The sequence below is a fragment of the Vicugna pacos genome, chromosome X (genome assembly GCF_048564905.1).
Source record: "Vicugna pacos chromosome X, VicPac4, whole genome shotgun sequence".
Taxonomy (NCBI): Eukaryota; Metazoa; Chordata; class Mammalia; order Artiodactyla; family Camelidae; genus Vicugna; species Vicugna pacos.
Genome location: NC_133023.1, coordinates 65,303,339 through 65,325,650, shown reverse-complemented (window position 1 = coordinate 65,325,650; position 22,312 = coordinate 65,303,339). Strand labels below are relative to the sequence as shown.

The window sequence follows — 22,312 nt, the reverse complement described above, 5'->3', positions numbered from 1 at the left end:
AGGACCAGGCAAGGATGCAAGTAGATCAGTGCAAACCCGTCACCCCTGCTTGGAAAGTACCTCAAAATACATGGCAAGTCAGTAACACCATATTTTAATGTAAATGTATAGGGTAGCACATTATTTCTTTTGTCATTGTTGACTTTACTTATTTTCAAAAATAGTTCTGTACAATCGAAATGTTTTCGTGATCTTTTAAACATTAAGTTAGTACTTTTTGGTTATTGCATAACTAGGCTAAATATTAAAATAGAAATTGTAGTGATCAGTTTGTTATCATAGCTTAAGTCCAGTTATCACAAATTCTGTAAAAAACTATCCAGATTGTTTTGTTTTATCCATGCTTTGTTCCCCTGTGTGCTGCTTGTAATAAGTGAGACAATTTCTAGTTTGGACCAGAAGTACTTTTGCTGTAGCAAGATTGCTTTTCATTGAAACAAGTTTTGTGATTGTACAGTTGACTTATGGAAGGGAAGTTAAAAAGGACTAGCATTTATTGGATACTATCTTTTTGGCAACTGCTATAAGCTGGTGCTTTACATATTTTATTTCTTTCAATTTTCATTCAATCTGTGCTATAATCAGGGAGAGCCAGAGACAGCAGAGCCCAGATTTGAACACATCTGTCTGTTTCCATTGTATCATGTTGTATTTCAGGCATCAGATAAAATGCATGTAGGCACATCAAGGGAGCCATTCCACCAAGTGATTAAAATATTTTCCTTTGTGAAAACTAGCACCTTAAATACATTTGCTTTTTTAATTTAGTAGAATATTACTTACATAGTATTGTAAAGTAGTCGTATCTATAATGGGGAATTAAGTGCCTAACTCCCATTGTCAGAAAGACAAGGGATGAATCCCATATCCTTTACTTGTTGTGACTGTAGTTTATTCGCCACAGGATGTTTCTGTAGTTTATTGGGGGAATAAAAGTAGCTACTGTTTCTGGTCTTCAGTAGTCAACAAGCTATGAAAAAGGCACAATACCTTAATTCACACTTAATTTGCACAAACTCAAACAGCTCTTAGGTAAGATTGTTGCCTATTAATTGCATAATGTAGTTTCTTTAATAAGAAGTGATTTTTATCTTTGTAAAATATTGGCAAGAACTTGTCACCTTTTTTGCTCCCCTTCTCCCCCTGCTTTTGACATCGTACTGAACATTGTTTCCCTTTTTGGACATGATAATGTTAAAGCAGTATAAAAACATGCTTCTTAGATTTGCAAATGAACCAACTCTCTAGTGGACTGATACCAAAGTAAAGATATTGTAATAGTCTAAAATTCTGCTTATTTATTTTAGATTCTAAAATTTTAATTTAAACATTTTCTCAATAACATGAGCTTCTTGGGCAAAAATGTAATAATACTGATAAGAGAGAAATACAAAATTTTTTAAAATGAAAAATCACCTGTAAGTTTTATAATTTAGAGGAAACTCTGGTTCATCACTGTGTACAAGTAGGTTTTAGGTTGCAAGTGACACAGTGCCCAACTAAAAATGGTTTAAACAAGTAGATGGATGGTAGGTGGGAGGGTAGGCAGGTGGGTGGCTTGGTTGGTCCTTGCAGAATATGCTAATTGAGAATCTTAATCACATCAGTGTTCTGGGGTAGCTGCTCTGCATTTCTCTTAGCTTTCAGTCCAGAGTTATAAGGTAGGTGCCCCAATTCTGAACAGGTTGTCACACAACAAAAATCTCTAAATGTGAAATGGAGAAAGAGAGTTTTTTCTAACGTGTGTGCTTTTTTGTTATTACTTTACCAGAGAGTGTTTCCCAGAAGCCCCCAGCAGGCTCTCCCCTTGTCTCATTGGCTAAAACTAAGTAAACTCCTCACTCCTAAATCAATCACTAGCAAAGAGCAGTAAAATTGCCGTAATTGGTTTTGATCAGCTATGCCCCATGCCCTAGTTCTGGGCACCTTCTGCCTGATATTGGAGCAAAATTGCAGCTCTTGTGACAAGGAGGACAAGGATGATGTTTGAGTAGGTAGCCAACAGTACCTGTTGTACATTACCTTAGGAAGTTTTGTTCTTAGAGAAATGTGACAAGAGGTCGATATTTTAGCTATATATTTTAGCTATATTCTACAGTGTGTGAACATTTTAAGCTGGTAACAAATAAGGAAATACAGCTACAAATATATTATATTGCAGCAATTCAAAATTGATTACAGTAGTTTTTTTCTTTATATTGCTGTTTTCCGGAACAACAACTTTTGGATGGTCTGATTTTTGTAACTCTTATGAGTAACCATTAAACGTTTATTTGCAGGAATAAACAGCTGGGTAGCAGTATAACATACACTGTGCAAGTCAGAAATGAATGAACAGCCTTAGAACAAAGTGCGTACATCAAAGTAAAAGAATCCCATTTCTGCAACAAGCTATACTGGAGGGAAAAAGTGCAAATGACTGAAAAATAAACAGTGAACACCTGTGCTAAATAAATTAACCAGCTGGTTGGCAATTTTTCATTTGACTTATCGAAAAAGGTGACTGTTACAAGGCACTAATAAGACACATTCACTTTGAGGTATTCTCTTGTTACTACCATTAATTGATAAGCAGTACTAGATAATATCAGAATTTGTACCCCCAAATTCTCAGAGTTATGTATAGATTGTGGCAAATGGTAAAAAATGCATTCAGCAAAGCAGTTGTGGTAGGTAAAATTATCTCAGAATATTGTTATAATGTATTGTAAGTGTCCTTTGAAATTCAAATTAGTGATATAAATGACACTAGATTTCATTTGTAAATCTGTTTTCATATTGAAAATTTTAATAAGAACTAATTATGCAGATTTTTCCCCCTTATAATATGTTAGATTCATAGTAGCATTTTAGAACTCAAAGGTTCCTTTGAGAGCTTATAATTCAGTCACATTCACTTGCAACTGACAAATGTGTTTTTATACTTTTCAAATACTTTAAAATTAATAAAATTGAGTTATTTCATTCTGAAGTGTACTTCAAAGGTTGAATTATCTTTTGAAAGAAAATGTTGTGTTTTTTTAACCACAGTAGAAAGATTTAAATTTGAGGGAAGTTAAGTCCTTTTTGATGAACAGAATTTTGCTTACTGAGAAATTAAGTGGAGTTTGGGAGTTTTCTGGTGTCTTTATAACTTCTAGTTAAGTATTCAACTTTGGCAGAACTCCAAAAATATTGCAGTGGTTGTTAATGGAAAGTAGGGACACTACTGTGTTTTTATTGCATATGTTTGCTTGTAGTGCTAAGAATTTCACCAAATTATGATGTTGTGAATAGTAAAACTTAATAGCTTATGGATGTAGAACAAATTCACAAAGAATAATTTCCTTTTGTAAGCTTATGCCAAAGTATTCTGACTTATATTTTCCAGACTGTCCAGTACTGGTTAATGCATTTCATTCACTCTAGAAATCCCCCTTTCTCAGAATGTCATGGAGAGATACTGACCAGATCAGTTGCTGTGCTGTTTCCCAGGGGTCATCATCATGAGCTATAAAAAGAGAAGTTGCCATATTCTGTCTTATCTGTAAAGTATAATTAAATAGCCTGTCATTTCCAAGTTTAGTCTCTCAGCATGGAACTTTTTGCTGACAGTTGTCACCTTAGATCCCTCATGGAACACACTTTGGTTTACTGGTTTTCAAAATAATGAAAGTGAATGTAAAGCAAGTGTGAGCAATTCTGTGGAAAATACATAAATCATATATCATGTTACTGCTCCTTATTTTTAATGTCTCTTAAAGGCAATGATGCTGTTACATGGTTATGTAGCCAGAGAGCTTTCAATATGTGATCTCAGAAAACCTAAGGACATGTGTTTTGCATTGCAGTTGACCTGTGGGAAATTTAACAGTATCTTATGTTTGATTAACCTTTTAGAGTTTATAAAATAGTCTTTATATATGTTAACTCATTTATCTTACAACAGTCTCATGAAAGTTAAGGCAGATGGAATGATCTCCATTTCATAGATGGGGAAATCTGAGAGGTTAAGTGACTTGCCTAATGTCTGCTATGTGTTGCATCCAGGATTAAAACTTTCCCCACTACATAGTAATTTTCCTAGATCTGAAAATTATTCTTTTGACATTAATACCACTGTTTTTCATTAAATTTAGTTGAACTTTGCTAGATTATAACAAAAAGTAGAATAGTATTTGATTTCTTGACACTTAAAATAAGTTTTTTTATAGTCATCTTCATAAATTTATAAAATATGTTTTGGTTAGATTTTACCCTTTCTTATTGTAGTGTTCATTGGGTTCATTTTAACAAGGCACATTTTTTCACTGCACCCAGCCTTTTGATTAAATTAAAATCTTAAGTAATTTATTGTTTTTTTTCCTGGCCTGATTTTTTGTGTTTTCTACAAATGTTTGTTTCAGGTTTAAGTATATGTTTATAAATTTTTATGTAAATATATATTTATATATTTATATCTCCATCCTTTGCTTGTATAAACCATTTATTCATCAAACATTTGTTAGATACCTCATCTGTAGAGCAGTGCAGGAGGTATTGTGAGGGGCACACAAGAAAAGATTTCAGGCTCTCCTCTCAAGGGAATGAAAGTCTAGATGAAGATAAAATATATACAGGACAACCAAAGGACTAAAAAGGAACTGATAAATGCAAGGTAAACTGCGTGACTGTATGGTGGGGGCATTGAGTAACAGAATGATGGATGTGGTTGGGTTAAGGCAGACTTCTTGAAAGTGAAATTTAAACTTTTTCTTAAAATGGAGAGGTCGTTGAAGTATTTGCTTATGTTTGGGGATGAGGGAATTGTGATATTATGGGAAGTGGGAAGAATAACCCAGAAGAAACAAGTAATATGGGCCAAATATAGATATTTGAATTGATAAATTAGGAGTTAGAGATGCCATGTGGGAAAGTAGGAGAGATGACAACAGAAGATAGTAGATAGAGAAAGTAATTTGGTTTAGAGACTGGAAGAGGAAGATTTTATGGGGTAGGGTTGAGGTTTAATAAGAGGAGGAACTGCTGTTGGTTCTTGAGCTATTAGTTAGCAGATGTTTACTTCCCAAGGCTTATCCATGTACAAGGAATTTTGTGTTGAGCAGTAGGGCACTCAATGAAAATGTAGGTTCTGTGGAGGATAAAACATCATGGAGAAATACAAAATGCAGGTACACTGGATGGGAGCCTATTGTATCAGTCAAGGCAATAATGGACTGAGAATGTTAACTCTAGTAGTAACTTTGGAAGTGGGGATTCCGGGAAAGTAATGGACACTGATACTAAAACAAAAAAAAAGCCAGAAAGAAGTCAGAAAGATCCCTTTAGATACCACATTGTGATAAACCAACTTAAACTTTAATGATAGTTTTTTCTAGCTCTGTCACACCACTAATAATAATAATCTTTGATAATTACCATTGTTGAGGGTTTACTGTATGTCAGGCACTATGCCAGGTTCTTTGCATTTAATCCCCATTTAACATTCAAAACAACCTTGAGAGGTAGGTGGTTTTACCTCTGTGTTACAGATGGGTGATTTGGGTCACAGAGGATAAACAACTTGTCTACAATCACAGAGTTATCTAGTCGTAGGGTCAGGGTTTGAACCTCGATCTGTTTATTCTGAAGGATGTACTTGTAAGCATTGTGTTGATTTGTTTCTAAAATATAATTCCCTGTCTGCCTTACATTCTCAAAAATAAACACGTGACGTGGTCTGCCAAACCCTGAAATCTTTTTTGTGTATTTTTCAAATCTTAAATCATGTTCCATATGGTATTGAAACCTTGACAGATGAATGTTTAACGTGTGGGTCACAGAAAGCAGAACATACATTGAGTGTGATAACATCAATGAGGTAAAGAAATTAAAATTGCCATTGAAAGTTAAGATACTAGAAAAATGTAGCCACCTACAATTCCCAAAAGCCTGGTGTTGATTGTTATTATACTTTCTCATTAGTCAGGATTTGCATGAAGATGTCGAAGAAGCTGGTGCATTGCAGAAAAATCACGCTACTGTGACATCTGTGAACTCCACAGAAGCTGCAGATCCTGCCTGCCTGCATATAGCGGATGAGTCATTAAGCACTGTGAGCTGTGAAATGCCCACAGAACCAACTCCAAGCAGCGATCCAGAGAGTGCCCGAGAAGTAAATGATGTTGAAGCAGCAGGGGAGAAAGAAAACCCTTGTGATGAGAAAACTTGTGTGTTGTCAACTTCAGAAGAGGAAACAAGGGAAAATGTGCCTACTGCAGAAGACACCACTGAGCAACCAAAGAAAAATAGGATTACTTACTCGCAAATCATTAAAGAAGGCAGGAGATTTAATATCGATTTGGTATCAAAGGTAAGTCCCAGTTTGACCCATCGTCTCGTAGAACAGGACTCATTTTTAATTGGTTGAAGATAGCATCTGGGTCCATCAAGCCCAGTTTTCATAATTGTATTCTCTGAAATGTAGAGCATTTCTTTTATAAAGGGACAGTATCTGAAGTTTATAGTTCAATCAAAACATTCTTTATACATAGGTTAAAAATACAGTAAAAATGCTCAGTACTGTATCACAAAGATACTTTTGTATTGGAGCACATAGTCCACCTGAATATTCTCCTCCTGCATGGACACTATGAATTCTATCAAGAGAAAAATTCTAATGAGCCTAATTGTAGATCCATGTTATTTATAGTCAGTCTATTAGATGAACTTTTTTTAGCCCACATTTATATAGCAGCTCTTTTAACATCTGTATGATGATGAACATTTTGAATAAATCAGAACATTTTCTAAAGTCATCTGTTCAGGTGTGAGAGCTTTGGAGAATAATTTAATAGTCTTGGGGGCAAGGAGATTGGAAGAATACTATGGTCTTTGGTTATTTTTCCATCCTTACCTCTAATGTTAGGTCATTAGACGACTTCAGAGGAGGTTCCTGAGTCTTAAGAGGGTAGTGTTGTATTGGGTTTATATGAAGCAAGGCTAATATAGTGCAAAAGACTAGAGAACCAGTAAGATAAAAGACAGTGGCCTTAAAGGGTTACAATATAGGGCTGGTGAAAGGAGGAAGAAACAGAGACCACATACTGGAAGTTGAGGGCAAACAATGAGAAATTGAAAAGATGTAGGAGAGGGTAGTGAATAATATCAGACTTGCTTCAAAACGAGGCTTTTCTGTTTAATGTGCTCTTTTAAAGTTACAAACTGTAAAAAGATATGGACTAATTGCATGCTCCTCACATTTTGCTGTTACATTCTTATATATATTCCTCATCCTGCTGATGTCTTTGAAGAGTATCTTTTTACTACCCATTGTTTGTTTCTTTTTCTAAGTGAAGTATAGTCAGTTACAGTATGTCAATTTCTGGTGTATAGCATAATGTCCCAGTTATTTATATATATATATATATATATACACACACACACACACATATATTTGTTTTTATATTCATTTTCCATTGTTTCTTTCTGACACATAGCTCTCTGTGCCTGATTCTGCCTTGGTCCTACTTTATAAATTTCTCTACTCTCTCTTCTACCTACTTTCATCTTGCCTTTCTTCTCTGCCTACTTTGGTCTTGCCATGCTTTGAAATCTAGCATTCTGTTCATGTTACCTTGGGTATTGATTTCTAAATGGAAGTTTAATCATAGATCACTAATAGTCTTTCTGCTCTCATGAGCAGGAAAGACTTAAAAAAAAACAAAAACAAAACAAAAGACTGAAGTAGTCAAGTAACAAATAGGTTTTGCTCTGAGATTTTCATTTTGAATTAGTTACTCGGAATTTGGCATGCCTGACTTAAAGAAACCATGATGTAAATGGTGGGTAAGAATCAAGACTAGTTCATAAAAGTCTCTGACCCTTATGGTAGCTGAAATACAGTAGAGATCTTGCAAGAAAAAATGGTAGAAGAAGGTGCTGTTTCAGTTTTTGGAATTAGTGTAGGAACTGATTCACTTGTGTAAGAAAGTGAATGCTGGTTGTGGTGCAGGGCAAGATGGTTTAATTAGATGCTGAGACGTTGGAGGAGACTGAAGATTTCCAAGTATTTTCATGAGTTTGAACAGTTAATAATAGTGCTTCTCTTAGGGGGAATTAAAAACAAACATATCTAGAGGAGTCAGGGCAGTTGTACTTGGTCCTGCATATTTTTCATGGGTTCATACACTTCAAAAATAACGAATAATAATTTATTGTATTCATCCTAGAAAAGCAGAATTAGCTAAAGAACATATAATCATAACAATACAAGAGGTTTATTATCATTTTTAAAATGTTAGTCATTTAATGACTATTTACTGGGTACCTGCTATGTGGAAAGCAGTATATTCTATGATGTTGGGTCAGTTAATCACTGCTTGGAAATTCCATTTGTTCTAATCATTACAGTTATTACATCAGAGTTTAGGATGATTGACAAATACCTATCTCAAGCCCTACCTCTTTCCTAAAGTCCAATTTATCATCTCTAAACAACTTGACGTTTCTACATGCATTCCATCTCAAAGTCATCGTGGTAAAACTGACAAGTATTGTGGTGCTTTGCAGTTTACAAAACACATCCATGTATACAGCCTTTTAAAAAGTAATCTTAGAGCTCAGGGTAAGTTAGCTAAATAAAATACTTTATAGGACTATACTGCTTAGACTAACAGAGAAGATGATCAAAGATGAAGTTCTTACAAATAAAACTCATTTCTAAGAAAGGCCATACCCTTAATAATTATGGAACCAGCATGCCAAGTGAAGCAGAAGTTGTTAATTATTAAGTCCAGTTGCCATTATTATCATCAAATTGGAGTACTCTTTAGCCTCTCACCACTGAAATTGCTACGGTGGATCACTTACAGAGGGTTGGAAAAGAGACTTAGGTTTAAATATGGTGCATATTCATTATTTCTAAGCTTCAGACAAAAGTTTAGTATAGTTTTTATTGAAATGTGTTTTCACTCTTCAGTGGTATCTTAAATGCATTCTTTTTAAAGCTGACATTAAATCTTACGGTTTATTATATCTTATTAAGTTAAAATAGTTTATGTTTTCATATATTAATATTTGTGAAATTATTATTACTGCCGAGGGAGCATTGACTCTTAAGTATTTGTTTTTAAACGAATAAGATATTGGTACCTGTTTTTTATTATAATTACAGAATCAAGACTTGGCAATATATTCTTTTTTTTTATTAATTCAAGGTCTGATTTTTTTAACTTGAAATATAGTCAGTTACAATGTGTTAATTTCTTGTGTACAGCATAATGTCCCAGTAATATATTCTTAAAGACATGAACTATATCAATTGTGTAGTGCGTTAGGCTGAAGGTAACAAAGTAACATGTTGTATTTAGTCGGGGTAATTGGATTCGTTTCAAAAAAGTGATGTCAATTTTGTTTGTTCTATACAATGTTAGACTAATAGTTTTAAAAAATTCACCTAACTGATATTGATTTACAGAAAGTCTGTGCTGACCTCTTGCATACTCAGACTAATGGTTTTGATTGATTTTTGAGATTCTTCTTTTTTGGTAGTAAATCTAATTTCTTTTCCTTTTCCCCCTTTATTACAGATGTAACGTTTACATTTTTAACATTTATAGAGTTATAGACACTTAAAGGTATCTCAGTATAGGAAATAGCCAAATCTGTTGCATTTAAAATTTAAAACATGCTAGATAATACTGCTAAAATCGTTTTTGTCCCTTGGAAATTGCTTATATGTTCAGTTTCAATCAGTCGCTTACATTCATGCTGGCAATAACCATCATTCCCACTTCTTAAGAAAGACATATCATATAAATCTAGACTGCTAAGGTTACAGAGGGACCTTATAATTTGACTCTTTTGGTGGACATGCAAAAGAATGGTTAGTCTTTTTCTTTTTTGGTCTGTAAGGAGGTCCAGCAGACCTCTTAATAATTTCTTTAAAAAATTTTTTTGTTTGTTTTTTGTGGGGAGGTAATTAGGTGTTGCTTATTTATGTATTTAAATGGAGATACTAGGGATTGAACCCAGGACCTCGTGCATGCTAAGCATTGCAGTCTACCACTGAGCTATACCCTCTCCCTTTTAATAATTTCTTAATAATCACCTGGCCTTATATAAAGCTACGGTCCCTTATCAAAAACCCTTGGGGCCTGGTATATTCTGTTATTTGGATTAAAAATTTATTTTAGCAAGTAATGTATATGCTGTCTGATATTTTATATATGATGTAGCATTCTTAGCAGAGGCTGAAGAAGCACTCTATCATTAAACATACGAATATTTCTGCAGTCAAATGTACAAATCTTTCCATTAACTGGGACAAATAGAAGAACTTTCTATCAGTTTGTGTCAGGTTTTGTTACCAAACCAGTTATGAAAAGATTTTGGATTCCAGAATTTTTTTGGATTTTTGAATTTCAGATAATCCATTGTGAACCAATAATAAATTGTGTTCTGTATTATAATATTAATAGGTATAATGCTTTTTTTACAAATAATTTAAAATATAACAAGATTATGTATCTTTATTTTAGCGCTTATCAGTGTTGCCACCGTTTCACCGTTTATTTCATCCTCTAAAATACTTTCTTTCTACAGCTGTTGTATTCTCGAGGATTGCTAATTGAGCTTCTAATCAAATCTAACGTTAGCCGATACGCAGAGTTCAAAAATATTACCAGGATTCTTGCATTTCGAGATGGAAGAGTGGAACAGGTACTATGCCGAGCAAGTGTTGTGACTGAGTATGAGCTTAAATTTTTATGGTTTGTTTTGAATGGAGAAGCAAATAAGATTGTTGTTTTCCTGGTAAAGCAGCAGATTCCAATCCTGCATGGTGATTAACAAATGTAAATAGAAAGAGATTGCCAACGAAAATGTCTAGTGTTAATTTTCTCTTAATTTACTCTGTAGCTTGATGTTGGTGTTGAGAAAGTGTTAATTTCAGGCAGCATTGCTAGATTTGAGCTGTCATTTGTTCCCGGTTAGGGGTGACATGCTGCTGGCCTTTTAATGGCATGAGGAACAACTTGGCAGAATTAAGTAAGAGAGCTCACAAGTTAATTAGCTCCGAAGTCATCAAAGATGCCATTAGAACTGATGGAAAGTGAAACAGCCTGCCTAGAAAGGAAATAATAATCTTGTTATACTTAAAGGGAAAAAAAATGTCATTGGGAATACTTGTATCACCAGGAAGCGGTTTCTTAACTTTTAAAATCATGTTTTTCAGGTTCCTTGCTCCAGAGCAGATGTCTTTAATAGCAAACAACTTACTATGGTAGAAAAGCGAATGCTAATGAAGTTTCTTACATTTTGTATGGAGTATGAGGAGCATCCTGATGAATATAAAGGTATTGTTTTTCATTAAATTTGTGTCCTCATATTATTAGCGATTTCCTATTATTTTCATAGGCTTGCTCTGATCTTGTGAGCCATTCATTACTCTTTTAAAACATTTTTACTCTGCATTGCCCAGTAGGTTAGCCATTAGCAACATGTAGCTATTTAAATTTAAATTAATTTAAATTAAATAAAATTGAAAATTTAGTTCCTCAGTCGCACTAGTTACTTTTCAAGTGCTCAATAGCCACATGTCGCTAGTGGCTCCTATGGTTACAGTGCAGCTATAGAATGTTTTCCTCATGACAGAAATGCTGTACTGGGTGTTAATTTTTATTCTTGTTAATAAAACACTGCTGTCAACTGGTGCTTCATAGATGATACTCTCTTTTCATTATCCATTCATTTTATCAGTAAGGAAAAATATCTATATTTTTTGTATTTTTTCCAGGATTACCTTTGCTTGGAATATTGAATTACTCATTTTGATTGATTCCAAAGAAGCTAGATGATATGGGGAGAACCCCTGGATTAGGAGAAAACTTGGTTTCTGGTCTTGGCTTTGACCCATCTCACTGTGTGATCTGTGGCCAATTACTTCAAAGTTTGTTGAAAATTGAGTACACCACTTTAGTATCAGAGCTTTACACTTAAATGGCATTGAGCTGGAAAAGTTACTCAAAATAGGAATATACTGACAATTCATTTATAAAGTTACAGTGAGAAATACAGCAGAACTTTTTTTTTTACTAGATGGAATATTAAAAGTTTAGCTCTTGCTCTTAAAGCTTCAAGTCCATTAGATACTGCCAAACTGTTCTCCACAGGAGTGTAAATGTATATTCTTTCTGAAAATGTTTATGATTTTTTTGTTTGTATAAATTATTTCTTTACAGTTATTGTCTTTTGTAATGAAATTATATATCCTATCACTAAGAGTCCAATTACATTTTTTCTGTTCTTGGTTTAAAAGAATAGTTTTTATGGGTCCCTTATGTTTTGAGGTATGATTAGAAGGCAGTGAGACTGATTCCACTAGCCACACACAAATTAGTTTTGTTACTTTTTCATCAGAGTTCATTGTTCCTAGTTTTCCTAAGAAATAGCAATTCAAAAAAATTAAGTATTACTCTATCATTGTTTTCACCAAAAAAATTGCCATTTGTCATATTTAATATTTTAAAATGTAAATATTGGCATTCTTCTACAGTTTTAATGAGAATAAAATAAGATTATTGCCAACCATGGAAACCTGTTGTGATGGTTAATGAATTACTGAATGCTTTTCTAGTTTTTCAAATCCGTGAAGTACTAAGCAAAGATTCATAATTTAAAGCTTAAAAGTTGTGCCATCAATCCAATTAGGATAGTGAGATTGTTTCTAGTTTGTTCCCCACCCCTGAAATCAACGGTCTCTGTCCAAAATGTGATAGTATTACCACTTGTGTCCTTTGCTAAGTGTTTTTAAACAGACTTGATCTCATTTTTGTGCTGTGGTTGTAAATTGAAGTTTGGCTCTGATTTTAATTGATACATTTTCATCTTTCTTTTCACAGCCTATGAGGAAATCTCATTTTCTGAATATTTAAAAACCCAAAAATTAACCCCCAACCTCCAATATTTTGTCCTGCATTCAATTGCAATGACATCAGAGACAGCCAGCAGTACCATAGATGGTCTCAAAGCTACCAGAAACTTTCTTCACTGTCTTGGGCGGTACGGCAACACTCCATTTTTATTTCCTTTATATGGCCAAGGAGAGCTCCCTCAGTGTTTCTGCAGGTAAGACAGGCATTGGTTTTCTTGTCTCTTCTTAAGATGATACTTGAATAACAGATGAAAATTAGGAAGACAAAAGTGAGATTTATTCAAGATTGACTATATGCAAACGTATACTTTGTTGTTCTACTCTTTTCTAATCTATTTGTCTGCCTACGTACTTACCTAAATGATGTATTCAGTTTGGCCAGTTTTTGAGCTTTATAAAATAGAATCATCCTGTAAATTTTGTTTTCCATTCAATATTATGTTTCAGAGTATCATCGTTGTTGTATATAATTACAGTCAACTTATTTTCATTGCTGTGTAGTATTTCATTTTGAATATACCACAATTTATTTTTGTTTTTATGTGTGGATGGAGACAGAGTAATTCCAGGTTTTTGCTGTTATTAACATCTTTGTATATGTTTCAGGATATACAAGTTCAAGATTTTCTCTAGTGTACATATCTAGGAGTGGAATTCCCGAGTCATGGGATATATGAAGGTTCATACAGGATAGTGCCCAGTTGTTTGTCCAGAGAGTTGTACCAATTTACCTTCCCCAGCAGTATATAAGAATTCCCATAGCTCTCCATCTTTGCCAGCATTTGGTGTTATCAGACTTTTTAATTTTTGTCAATCAAACTCACATAAAATATCACTGCATTGTATTTTTATTTTGCATTTCCTGGATTACTGATGAGGTTGAACATCTCATATGGTGATTGGCTTTTCATGTTTTGTCTTTTGGAAAATGCTTGTTCATGTCTTTTGCCCATTTGTTGGGTTGTTGTCTTTTTCTTATTGATTTGTAAATGTTTTTATATATTCTGAATAATCATCTTTTCTCAGTTAAATGTGTTATCTTTTCTCAGTTAAATGTGTTGTATGTGTCTTGCCTTATGATATTTATGATACATGGAGGTCATTAAGGTTAATGTAGTCAAATATAGCAATCTTTTCTTTTATACCGAGCACTTCTGGGGACAGTAGAACATAGTAGTTAAGAACTTGGGCTATGGAGACAGACTGCCGAGATTTAGATCCTGGCTCCTCTGTTTATCAGCCACGTAACCTTGGGCAGAGAGACCTTCACAGTCTCTCTGTTTTCAAAGACTCAACTCTTGGGTTTTTTGTCTCTCTCTATTACAGCTTTGTATCCTAGTTCATTAATTCCTGGTCTTTATTATCTCCTTTATTTCGCTTTCGTTGGATTTTGCTCAATGCATCCCTCCCCTCCCTTGCCTTTGCTGATTCTTAGGCAGAAATCCAATGAGTTAAATATTCTTCTTTTTTATTTTCTAATATAAGCATTTAAGATGATAAAGTTCTAACTGTTGTTTTGAATCTTACACAGGTATTATATATTATTTTCATTATCTTTTAGTCCTATCTTAATTTCCCTTAGAATTTCTTCATTGATCCATGAGTTTAAAGTAGTTAATTTGGTTGTTTCTTCTGCTCTTACCATCTAATTTAATTCTGTTGTGTCTAGAAAATATGTATTTATGATACTAATACTTTGAAATTTATTTATTTTATGACTTAGTATATCATCCACTTTTGTAATTTTTCCATGTGTGCTTGAGAAGAATGTGTTTATCTAGTTGTTGGGTACAGGGTTCTCTAATTATTGGTCTTGAAGGCTAATAACTTAAGCATCGAGCTGTAATTTTCTAACTTTATTGAAGTGTTTTTCTCTTTGATCTATCAATACTAGAGTACCATGTTTTGAAATATCCCATTGTGGATTTTTGATTTTTCGGTTCTCCCTATAATCCTATAAATTTTTACGTTTTGTTTATTTTGAAACAATTTATTAAGGTCATATAAATTTATAATTGTTTAGTGTTACTGATGAATTTAATATTCTGCATTTTCTGTTGACCTTTTTCATCCTTAATAATTCATTTTTTAAAGTCTACTTTGTCTGGTATCAAATAACTACTCCAATTTTTTAGTATTTGCTGGTTATATCTTTCTCCATCCCTTCATTTTTCAACTATATTTAGAGCTTTAAGTAGCATATTTTTACATATTTTTAATCCCATATGACAATCTCTGTTTTTTACTAAACAGAATGAGTCCAGTTTAACAGAGGCTGTTCTTCCCTTTTGAAGTGTATAATTTTAAAAGTTCTTCTAGTTTATGCTCCTGGTAGTTAATGCTTTCTAGTTTGCATGTATATGAAAATATTTTTTCTTGCCTTTTTGTCTTGAGTGAATATTTGTTAAGTAAACATTTCTAGGTTGGCAGTACTTTCTCTCAGTCCTTTAAAATTTTATTCCACTGTCATTTGGGTTCCATTTTTGCAGTTGAGAAGTTTGATGTCAGCCTAATTGTCATTTCTTTGTAAGTGATATCTCTTCTCTCTCAAGCTGTTTTAAGAGTTTGTCTTTGGTGTTCTGCATTTTCACTCCAGTAAATTTAGGTATTGGTATTTCTTTGTATTTATCTATCTTGGTATACGTTAAACCATATGAAATTAACAATATTAAACCATTTTGACCTACAATTTCATATGGTTCAAACAACTATATTGTATTTCCTCTATCTGTGAATTGTCATTTATCATTTTGGAAAATTATGTCAGTATCTTTGCAAATGTTATTTTCCTCCATTGTCACTCTTCTCACCTTTTTGGAACCACAAATAGATATGTTCTAGAACTTAGCATTCTCTCTTCCATATTTTTAATCTCTCTTTCATATTTTTTTATCTCCTTGTCATTCTGGCTACATTTTGGATACATTATTAAAGTCTGTTTACCAGTTTACTAATTCTCTTCACCTGTAACTACTCTATAATTGAACCCCTTTTTTACTTCAATATTTTTACCTTACATTTTTAGAAGTTCTGCTTCCCCACCCCAAATATTCCATGTCATTGTTTCTTACTCTCTTTTGCTTGTTCATTTTTTTCTATATACAGATATTTTTTATGCTGCTATGTGTTGATTAATGTCAGTGATTTATTTCCTTGTATCATGCTTATTTTTGATTGAGAATTTGTATTGGATTGATTTTAATTTGTGGAAATCTGGGGGCCCAAATTAAGGATACTTTCCTTGAAGGATTATTGTGTTTTGCTTCAGCCAGAAGGCACTAAGACTTGGGACCATTCTAACTCCCTTCAGGGGATCCTTGCTTAATAAAGGAACCCCAAATACAGCTCCCACACTGATATGGGCAACAAGACTTTTTTTTTAAATTGTAGTGTTGCTCAAAGCTTTGAACTCAGCTTCAGGATTTGTTTGTACTGTGCATAAGTGTGTTTGCGTTCGGGGATTTCCTATGGACAGTTCTGTTTCCTTCAATTTCAGTAGTGCGATAAAAATTAGGTTTAAGGTAAGAAATAGTTTTTTTGGTAGTAATAGGAGGACCCTTCACAGTATCCTGTCCAATGTACTGCTGGAAGAAGTAGGTATTCACAAATCCACATTTCTTAACTAAGTGATTTTATGAATAGTGGTAAGAATGTTATAAATTTGAAAGTAACTTCATTCTGAATATGAAAGATATGTATATTTCCAGACAATCTCTTTCTCCTCCAGTTACTTGCCAAAAAAAGTAGGGATGAATGGGGGGTGTCATGTCCCCCAGGGCCAGAGGTTCTCCTATCAATTGAAACTAAGGGGAGTTCTGTGGTTTCCTTAATCATTCTTTTCCTCTTCCTGTGGCATTGCCTGATTCAAAAGGAGCCACACTGCTTTCTCTGGTGTTGCCATTTTTCACTGACTCCTGCAGAACTTTGGGGTGAGGAATAGGTACAGAATGGATCATTGGGGAATAAGCAGAAGCTCATTGGCTTCCTTACCAGCACATTATGGAAATGGAATATTTAACCTCATTCTTGTTTTTTCACAAAATCCCTATGTTTGCTTTCCTAATTCATACATTTGTAAATATATATTTAGCGTTTGTTTATTTGTGGCTTCTCAGGGAAAAGACATTTAAAAGTTTCATTCGTTTGCCCTGTACTGTTACAAAATTTGAATGAGACCCTTAATGTGTTGAATTCTAAGAAAGAAAACACTTTTCCCCAGAGGTGATTATAACCTGAGATTTCATCAGCCTTCCATATCTTTTTACCCTCTGCAGAGCCTCACTCAGAACTTTGTGTGGTTCATATTTAATATTTGTTATAAAAATTATGTCTCTCTCCAATTTGAAGTGATACTTTCAGGAAATGATGTAATTAAATGTGTATGTGTATATATAGATATTAAAAACAATGACAGAAAACTCTTATGTTTGAAGTAGTGTATTAACCTTTTGGGTGGTACTTTGATAATTAAGCCAACTCTGAATTCTTTCTCTCTCTCTCTCTCTCTCTCTATATATATATATAAATGAATCTATGTATTTATAATTTATAATAAAAATGCATTTACTTGGCCTAAGGATATTAACTTTTATATTTGATTCCCTGTGTAGTGCTTTATAATTTCATATAAATATTGTTCTGTTTATATCCTAAAGTAGTAACACTACCACCATCTATACATCATAGCCTACACTTTTTATCACCAGGTTATCAGAATTAGGTGTCACCTGTTCTGTGATTTCTAACCATCATTCTATATTCTGTTTTAATATAACCCTCTTAAGCGTTTCTCACAGCCAGTTACAGTGTGTTCTCATCAAGGCTACTGTTATAAATGGCATGCATGCATATTTATGTGAAGGATTCAAAGACTTTTGTAAGTCATATCCTTGCATTGTAAATGAATTCTGCATAAACAGTATAACATTTTAACTACTAGAGATAACTTTCATGAATAAATGCCCTTTGAGGTTTTTATCAATTTAAATAGGTAGATTTTTTTTAGCAAAGAAAATGAAGCTTATTTATTGTACTACCTACTATCCATTAATATGTCAAGATACATAAATTGGACCATATTGGAAGAAAAGTCATTGAAACCTGTATATTTTTCTAGGCTAGCAAGCCATAGAATTTTCCCTACTGTATATTAGTTGGTTAATATTTTTTCTGGCATGCTGGGCAGGATATGTATGCAGTGTATAGATTTTTAAACTCTCACACTATATCTTCCAAACAGAAGTCCTTTTTAAGCTCTAACCGACTAATTTATTTCTGTTATCTGTGTGGTTGGTAACACAGAAGCCTTTAGAACTACCTTCTAGTTCAGAATAGGTTTCATATACTGTGTCATGTTTTCATAACCTATGAAATGGAGCAGGACCGGTGGGAGCAAACAAACTTTACATTTTTTTCTTTTTATAAATAGACCTAGGCTGCACAGAGATTGTTATTTGTTTTTTTATAAAGAGGAGGTATTTAACCAATAATTTACTAGCTTATTCAGTCTTCTATTCTTCAGTGTCCTAGATTTTCTTTTCTTTTCTTCCTTTAACGTAGTGAGATTGTGAAAACATAAAGAATGAGTATATTTTACTTCTGACATGTAATATAAATTCTCTGTGTTTGTATGTGTATATAAATTCACCACCAAATACTTGGTACCAGATGCTTGTACTCAGATGGCATTTTCCTGAGTATTGTCTATGGAAAATTGAATAGATGTACGATCTAACTCAGGAAATTACAGAACTCACATTGATTAGCTTATAGCTTTTAAAAAGAGAGAATGGAAGAATATCATAAGTCCAAAATATTTGAGGAACTTGCTTAAGATTATGGGAATAGCAGAGGAGGGCAGGAAAGGTAATCTCCTATTTCATGTGTTCATTCAGTAATGACAGAAAGAACGATGCCCAGAATGGGCCAAATAGATGCTACTGTGATTTTGTCTTAACCATGGAATTTGGTTTTTTTGAATATAAATTGTAAGGTATTTTATATTGTTTTGTCTTTTTCTTCTGCTTTAATAAAATTTCTTCTTTAGTCCAAAGTCCAAGCTCCAAACATACTTGACTGAATGTTGCATGGTTCCATTTGGAGAACTCATAGTAGAAAACATCTCTCAAACCAAAGGAACCTGCTTATTATATTCTCTAATAACCAGGTTTTTTTATTCAGAGAATTTTCTGAAATCTAAAAAACATTTGTTAACCTGGATCAACATATTTGAAAACCAAGAGAAGCCTTAAAATTGGCCAAAGATTATACTGATGGAAAGTTTTATGAGTTTATGGACTCATCTACATGTGAGGTTAGAGCAAAATTGAGATGACTTTTTAATGCCTGTCCTCCAGTGTTCTTATCCCTTCACCTCAACAAGTGTGAGCTAGATTATGGATCTAGATTCTTTAACAGTACATTTTTTCCCCTCAACAGCATTCTCCTTAATCTCTCTTCTTGTAAAAAAAAAAGTATTTCTACTATTCTGGTAATGATATAACAGGAAAAATTAGAGTTGGAAGAATGCTTTTATATTGTTTTGACTGGTTGTCTAATTTTACAGATGAGGAAAGTTCAGATAAAAAGAGGTTGAGGCTAGAAACCAGATTTCCTGATATGAATTCTTCACAACTCATGTCTTATATAATTTTTAAACAATGTTTTCTCAAAAAATGAAAAGAAGATAGTTAATAAAAATGTTGTTATTTGGGGGGTTAAATAGTTGTGGTTTAACAACTTGTAATTTGCTGTAATTTCTTTTCTGTCAATACATAGTCACTTTACAAGAAAAAAAAGAAAAAGCAAGAGAGAATAAGGACCATTCTTATGGTGTTTAGAAACATGTTCTGAGTCTATGCCCAATAGGAAATGCCAGTTTAGATGGATAAAAGACATTATCTAAACTTCCTGTTTTACCTAATTGATAAAGGGAAAACAGGCCATGAGCAAATCAATTTCCCCTCCACCCCTATAAACTTGTACATGTGCATTTGATAAACACTAATGTGGATGAGCCCAGAAGCAGTTACGTCTTACACATTTTGGAGACTAGGTAGCATTGCTCTGTTTCATGCTCCCAATCCCATTGGTTTCCCCCCACAGTGTCATAGGTAGAACTCCACAATACACCTAGGTGGAGAATCTGGCCCTATGTCCAGTTGGTAGATTTGACTAGTCCAAATGTGTGTATGTGTGTGTATAAAGTTTGATTATTGAATCAAACCTTCAGTATTTGTAATTAAATGTTAAAGTGAATTTAAAAGGAACAGGTTAATTAATTGAACACTGAGCGTGTGGTAAATCATACAGTAAGAAATATTTTCATGATGGATCACTGCACATCGTTGTTTTGCAGCACTGCAGCTGAATAGAGCTGTACTGAAATATGCCAAAGGTTCTTGTTCTTAATCTAGGGCCCTAGGTCCTTGGAATTTATATATAAAATGTTTTATGTATGTCTTTATGAAAAATATTCATAGTTTCATCAGATTTTCATAGACATCTGTGACATAATAACAAGAGTTGAGAACCATTGTTACAAATTTTCCATTAAAAAAACATTATTTTTTAACTCAGATAATCATTCCTTAAGAGCTTACAAAAAGAGGAGGTCCTAAAGAGTGAATAGCAAAGGTGCTTCTGGGATATAAAGACCAGGCAGAGATGGGAAAACTTAGAAAATGTTGCTATTGAATCTGTAATTTGCAGGCCCCTCTTTGAAGAGGTGGGAACAGATATCTATGCTTCTGTGGTGTGGAGAAGTTTACTATGGCAAACAAGAGAGTACATTTTAGAGCCAGACCAACCCTGGTCAAATCTTGGTCTTGCCATTTACTAGTTGTGTATCATTGGGCAAGGTATTTAACCTCTCTGTGCTATAGTTGGTTCATTTTTTTCACAGGGATAATAAGAGTAATATCTGCCTAATAGATTGTGAAGATTAAAATGAATTAATATCTAGAAAGTGCTTAAACAGTGCTTGCCTTAGTAAGTACTACGTAAGTATTAAGTGTCATTATTTTACTGTTATTATGATTATTATAATTACTGCCATTGTTGCTGCTGCTGTTGTTGTAGGATGCCACCAGGACAGGTATGAGACCAAGTTAGGGAGTGAGCCAGATTTGTGTTCTAGTCCAGTGGGTCAATAAACTTTTTCTGTAAAGGGTCAGGTAGTAAATAGTTCAGTCTTTGCAAGCCTTAAGTCTTCCATCGAAACTATTCGCAGTCATAGACAATATGTAAAAGAAGGTATGCTGCCGTGTTCCAAAAAAACTTTATTTATAAAAATAGGCAGGTTTTCTGACCCTAGTTTAATCAGCTGAATAGACTTTTGTCTATAAAATAATGATTTTTAAAAAACCCTGATAATAAGAAATTATACAAGATCGCCTCAGTGCAATGCTTGGTATATAGTAATCATTCATTAAGTATTTGACGGATAGGTGAATGAATAGTAGATATTTATGAATTGCTACAAAAATTATGTGTGAAAGGAACCATAGAGCAGTGTTTCTCAAGCTTTCACTTGTGTCAGAATTTAACAGGGGTTACTGAGTCCCATACTCAGAGTTTCTGACTTGTAGATCTGAAGTGGGGCCTGAAAATTTGCATTCTAATAAATTTCCAGGTGTGGCTGATGGTGCTTGTCCAGGCTACACTGCTGAAGAGAAAGCAACCAGGGGAATTGCTCTCTGGGCCCAATTCTTATCAACAAGAAGGAAAGGATTTAGTTAAAGGGTTAGAAAACTTGCGAAGAAGCATCTGTGTCATTTGTTGTAAATTTGATGTTTTTCATTTCTTCCCATTTAAATCAACAGCTATTTTTTAAGCATCTATTCTCTTGTCTAGTACTCTCCGAGGTGTAGTGGATGTATATGAAAAACAATATGACGTAGGCAGACAGATGGCAATGTCAAGAATGTTTTCTCTATTTGAGGAAAGAAAATAAAATGCACACTCATAGACCAATTAAAAAATAAGAAAATGTATTTCATCAGGTGCCAGAATGTGCAATGTGAGAATGAATGAGTATTCAGAAATGATTGGAAGGAGCCTAAACAGATATGACATGAAATTAATTTAACTGAGGCCCACAGATGATACCTATGAAGTTATAGGAATCTCACACTGCTCTATTAACCCATCCATTTTCAGAAAAGAGCAAGAAAATTGGGCTCCAATCTGTGCAAAGAACCATCAGTGGTCAGACCCCACCTTGTCACTGAACATGGTCCATTTATGTGAGATAGATAATTGTTCTTCTAGTGGCTCTCGGTTTAGGCCAGAGTCTCTCAGTCTAAGCACTGTTGACATTTTTGGCAGGATAATTCTTGGCTGTTATAGGGAAAGACCTGTCCTGTGCATTTTAGGATGCTTAGCAACATCTCTGGCCTCTACCCACCAGATGCCATTGCC

General features: G+C 33.8%; 1 protein-coding gene across 1 annotated transcript in view; it reads left to right on the top strand.

Moving 5' to 3' along the window:
- The window catches only part of CHM (CHM Rab escort protein), a 152,039-nt gene that overhangs the window by 59,058 nt on the left and 70,669 nt on the right, over positions 1-22,312 (top strand). The window contains exons 5-8 of the mRNA XM_006217755.4: positions 5,944-6,331; positions 10,564-10,680; positions 11,195-11,315; positions 12,861-13,086. Coding sequence (XP_006217817.1) covers positions 5,944-6,331; positions 10,564-10,680; positions 11,195-11,315; positions 12,861-13,086 — 852 coding nt within the window. The remainder of the gene's footprint in view (positions 1-5,943; positions 6,332-10,563; positions 10,681-11,194; positions 11,316-12,860; positions 13,087-22,312) is intronic.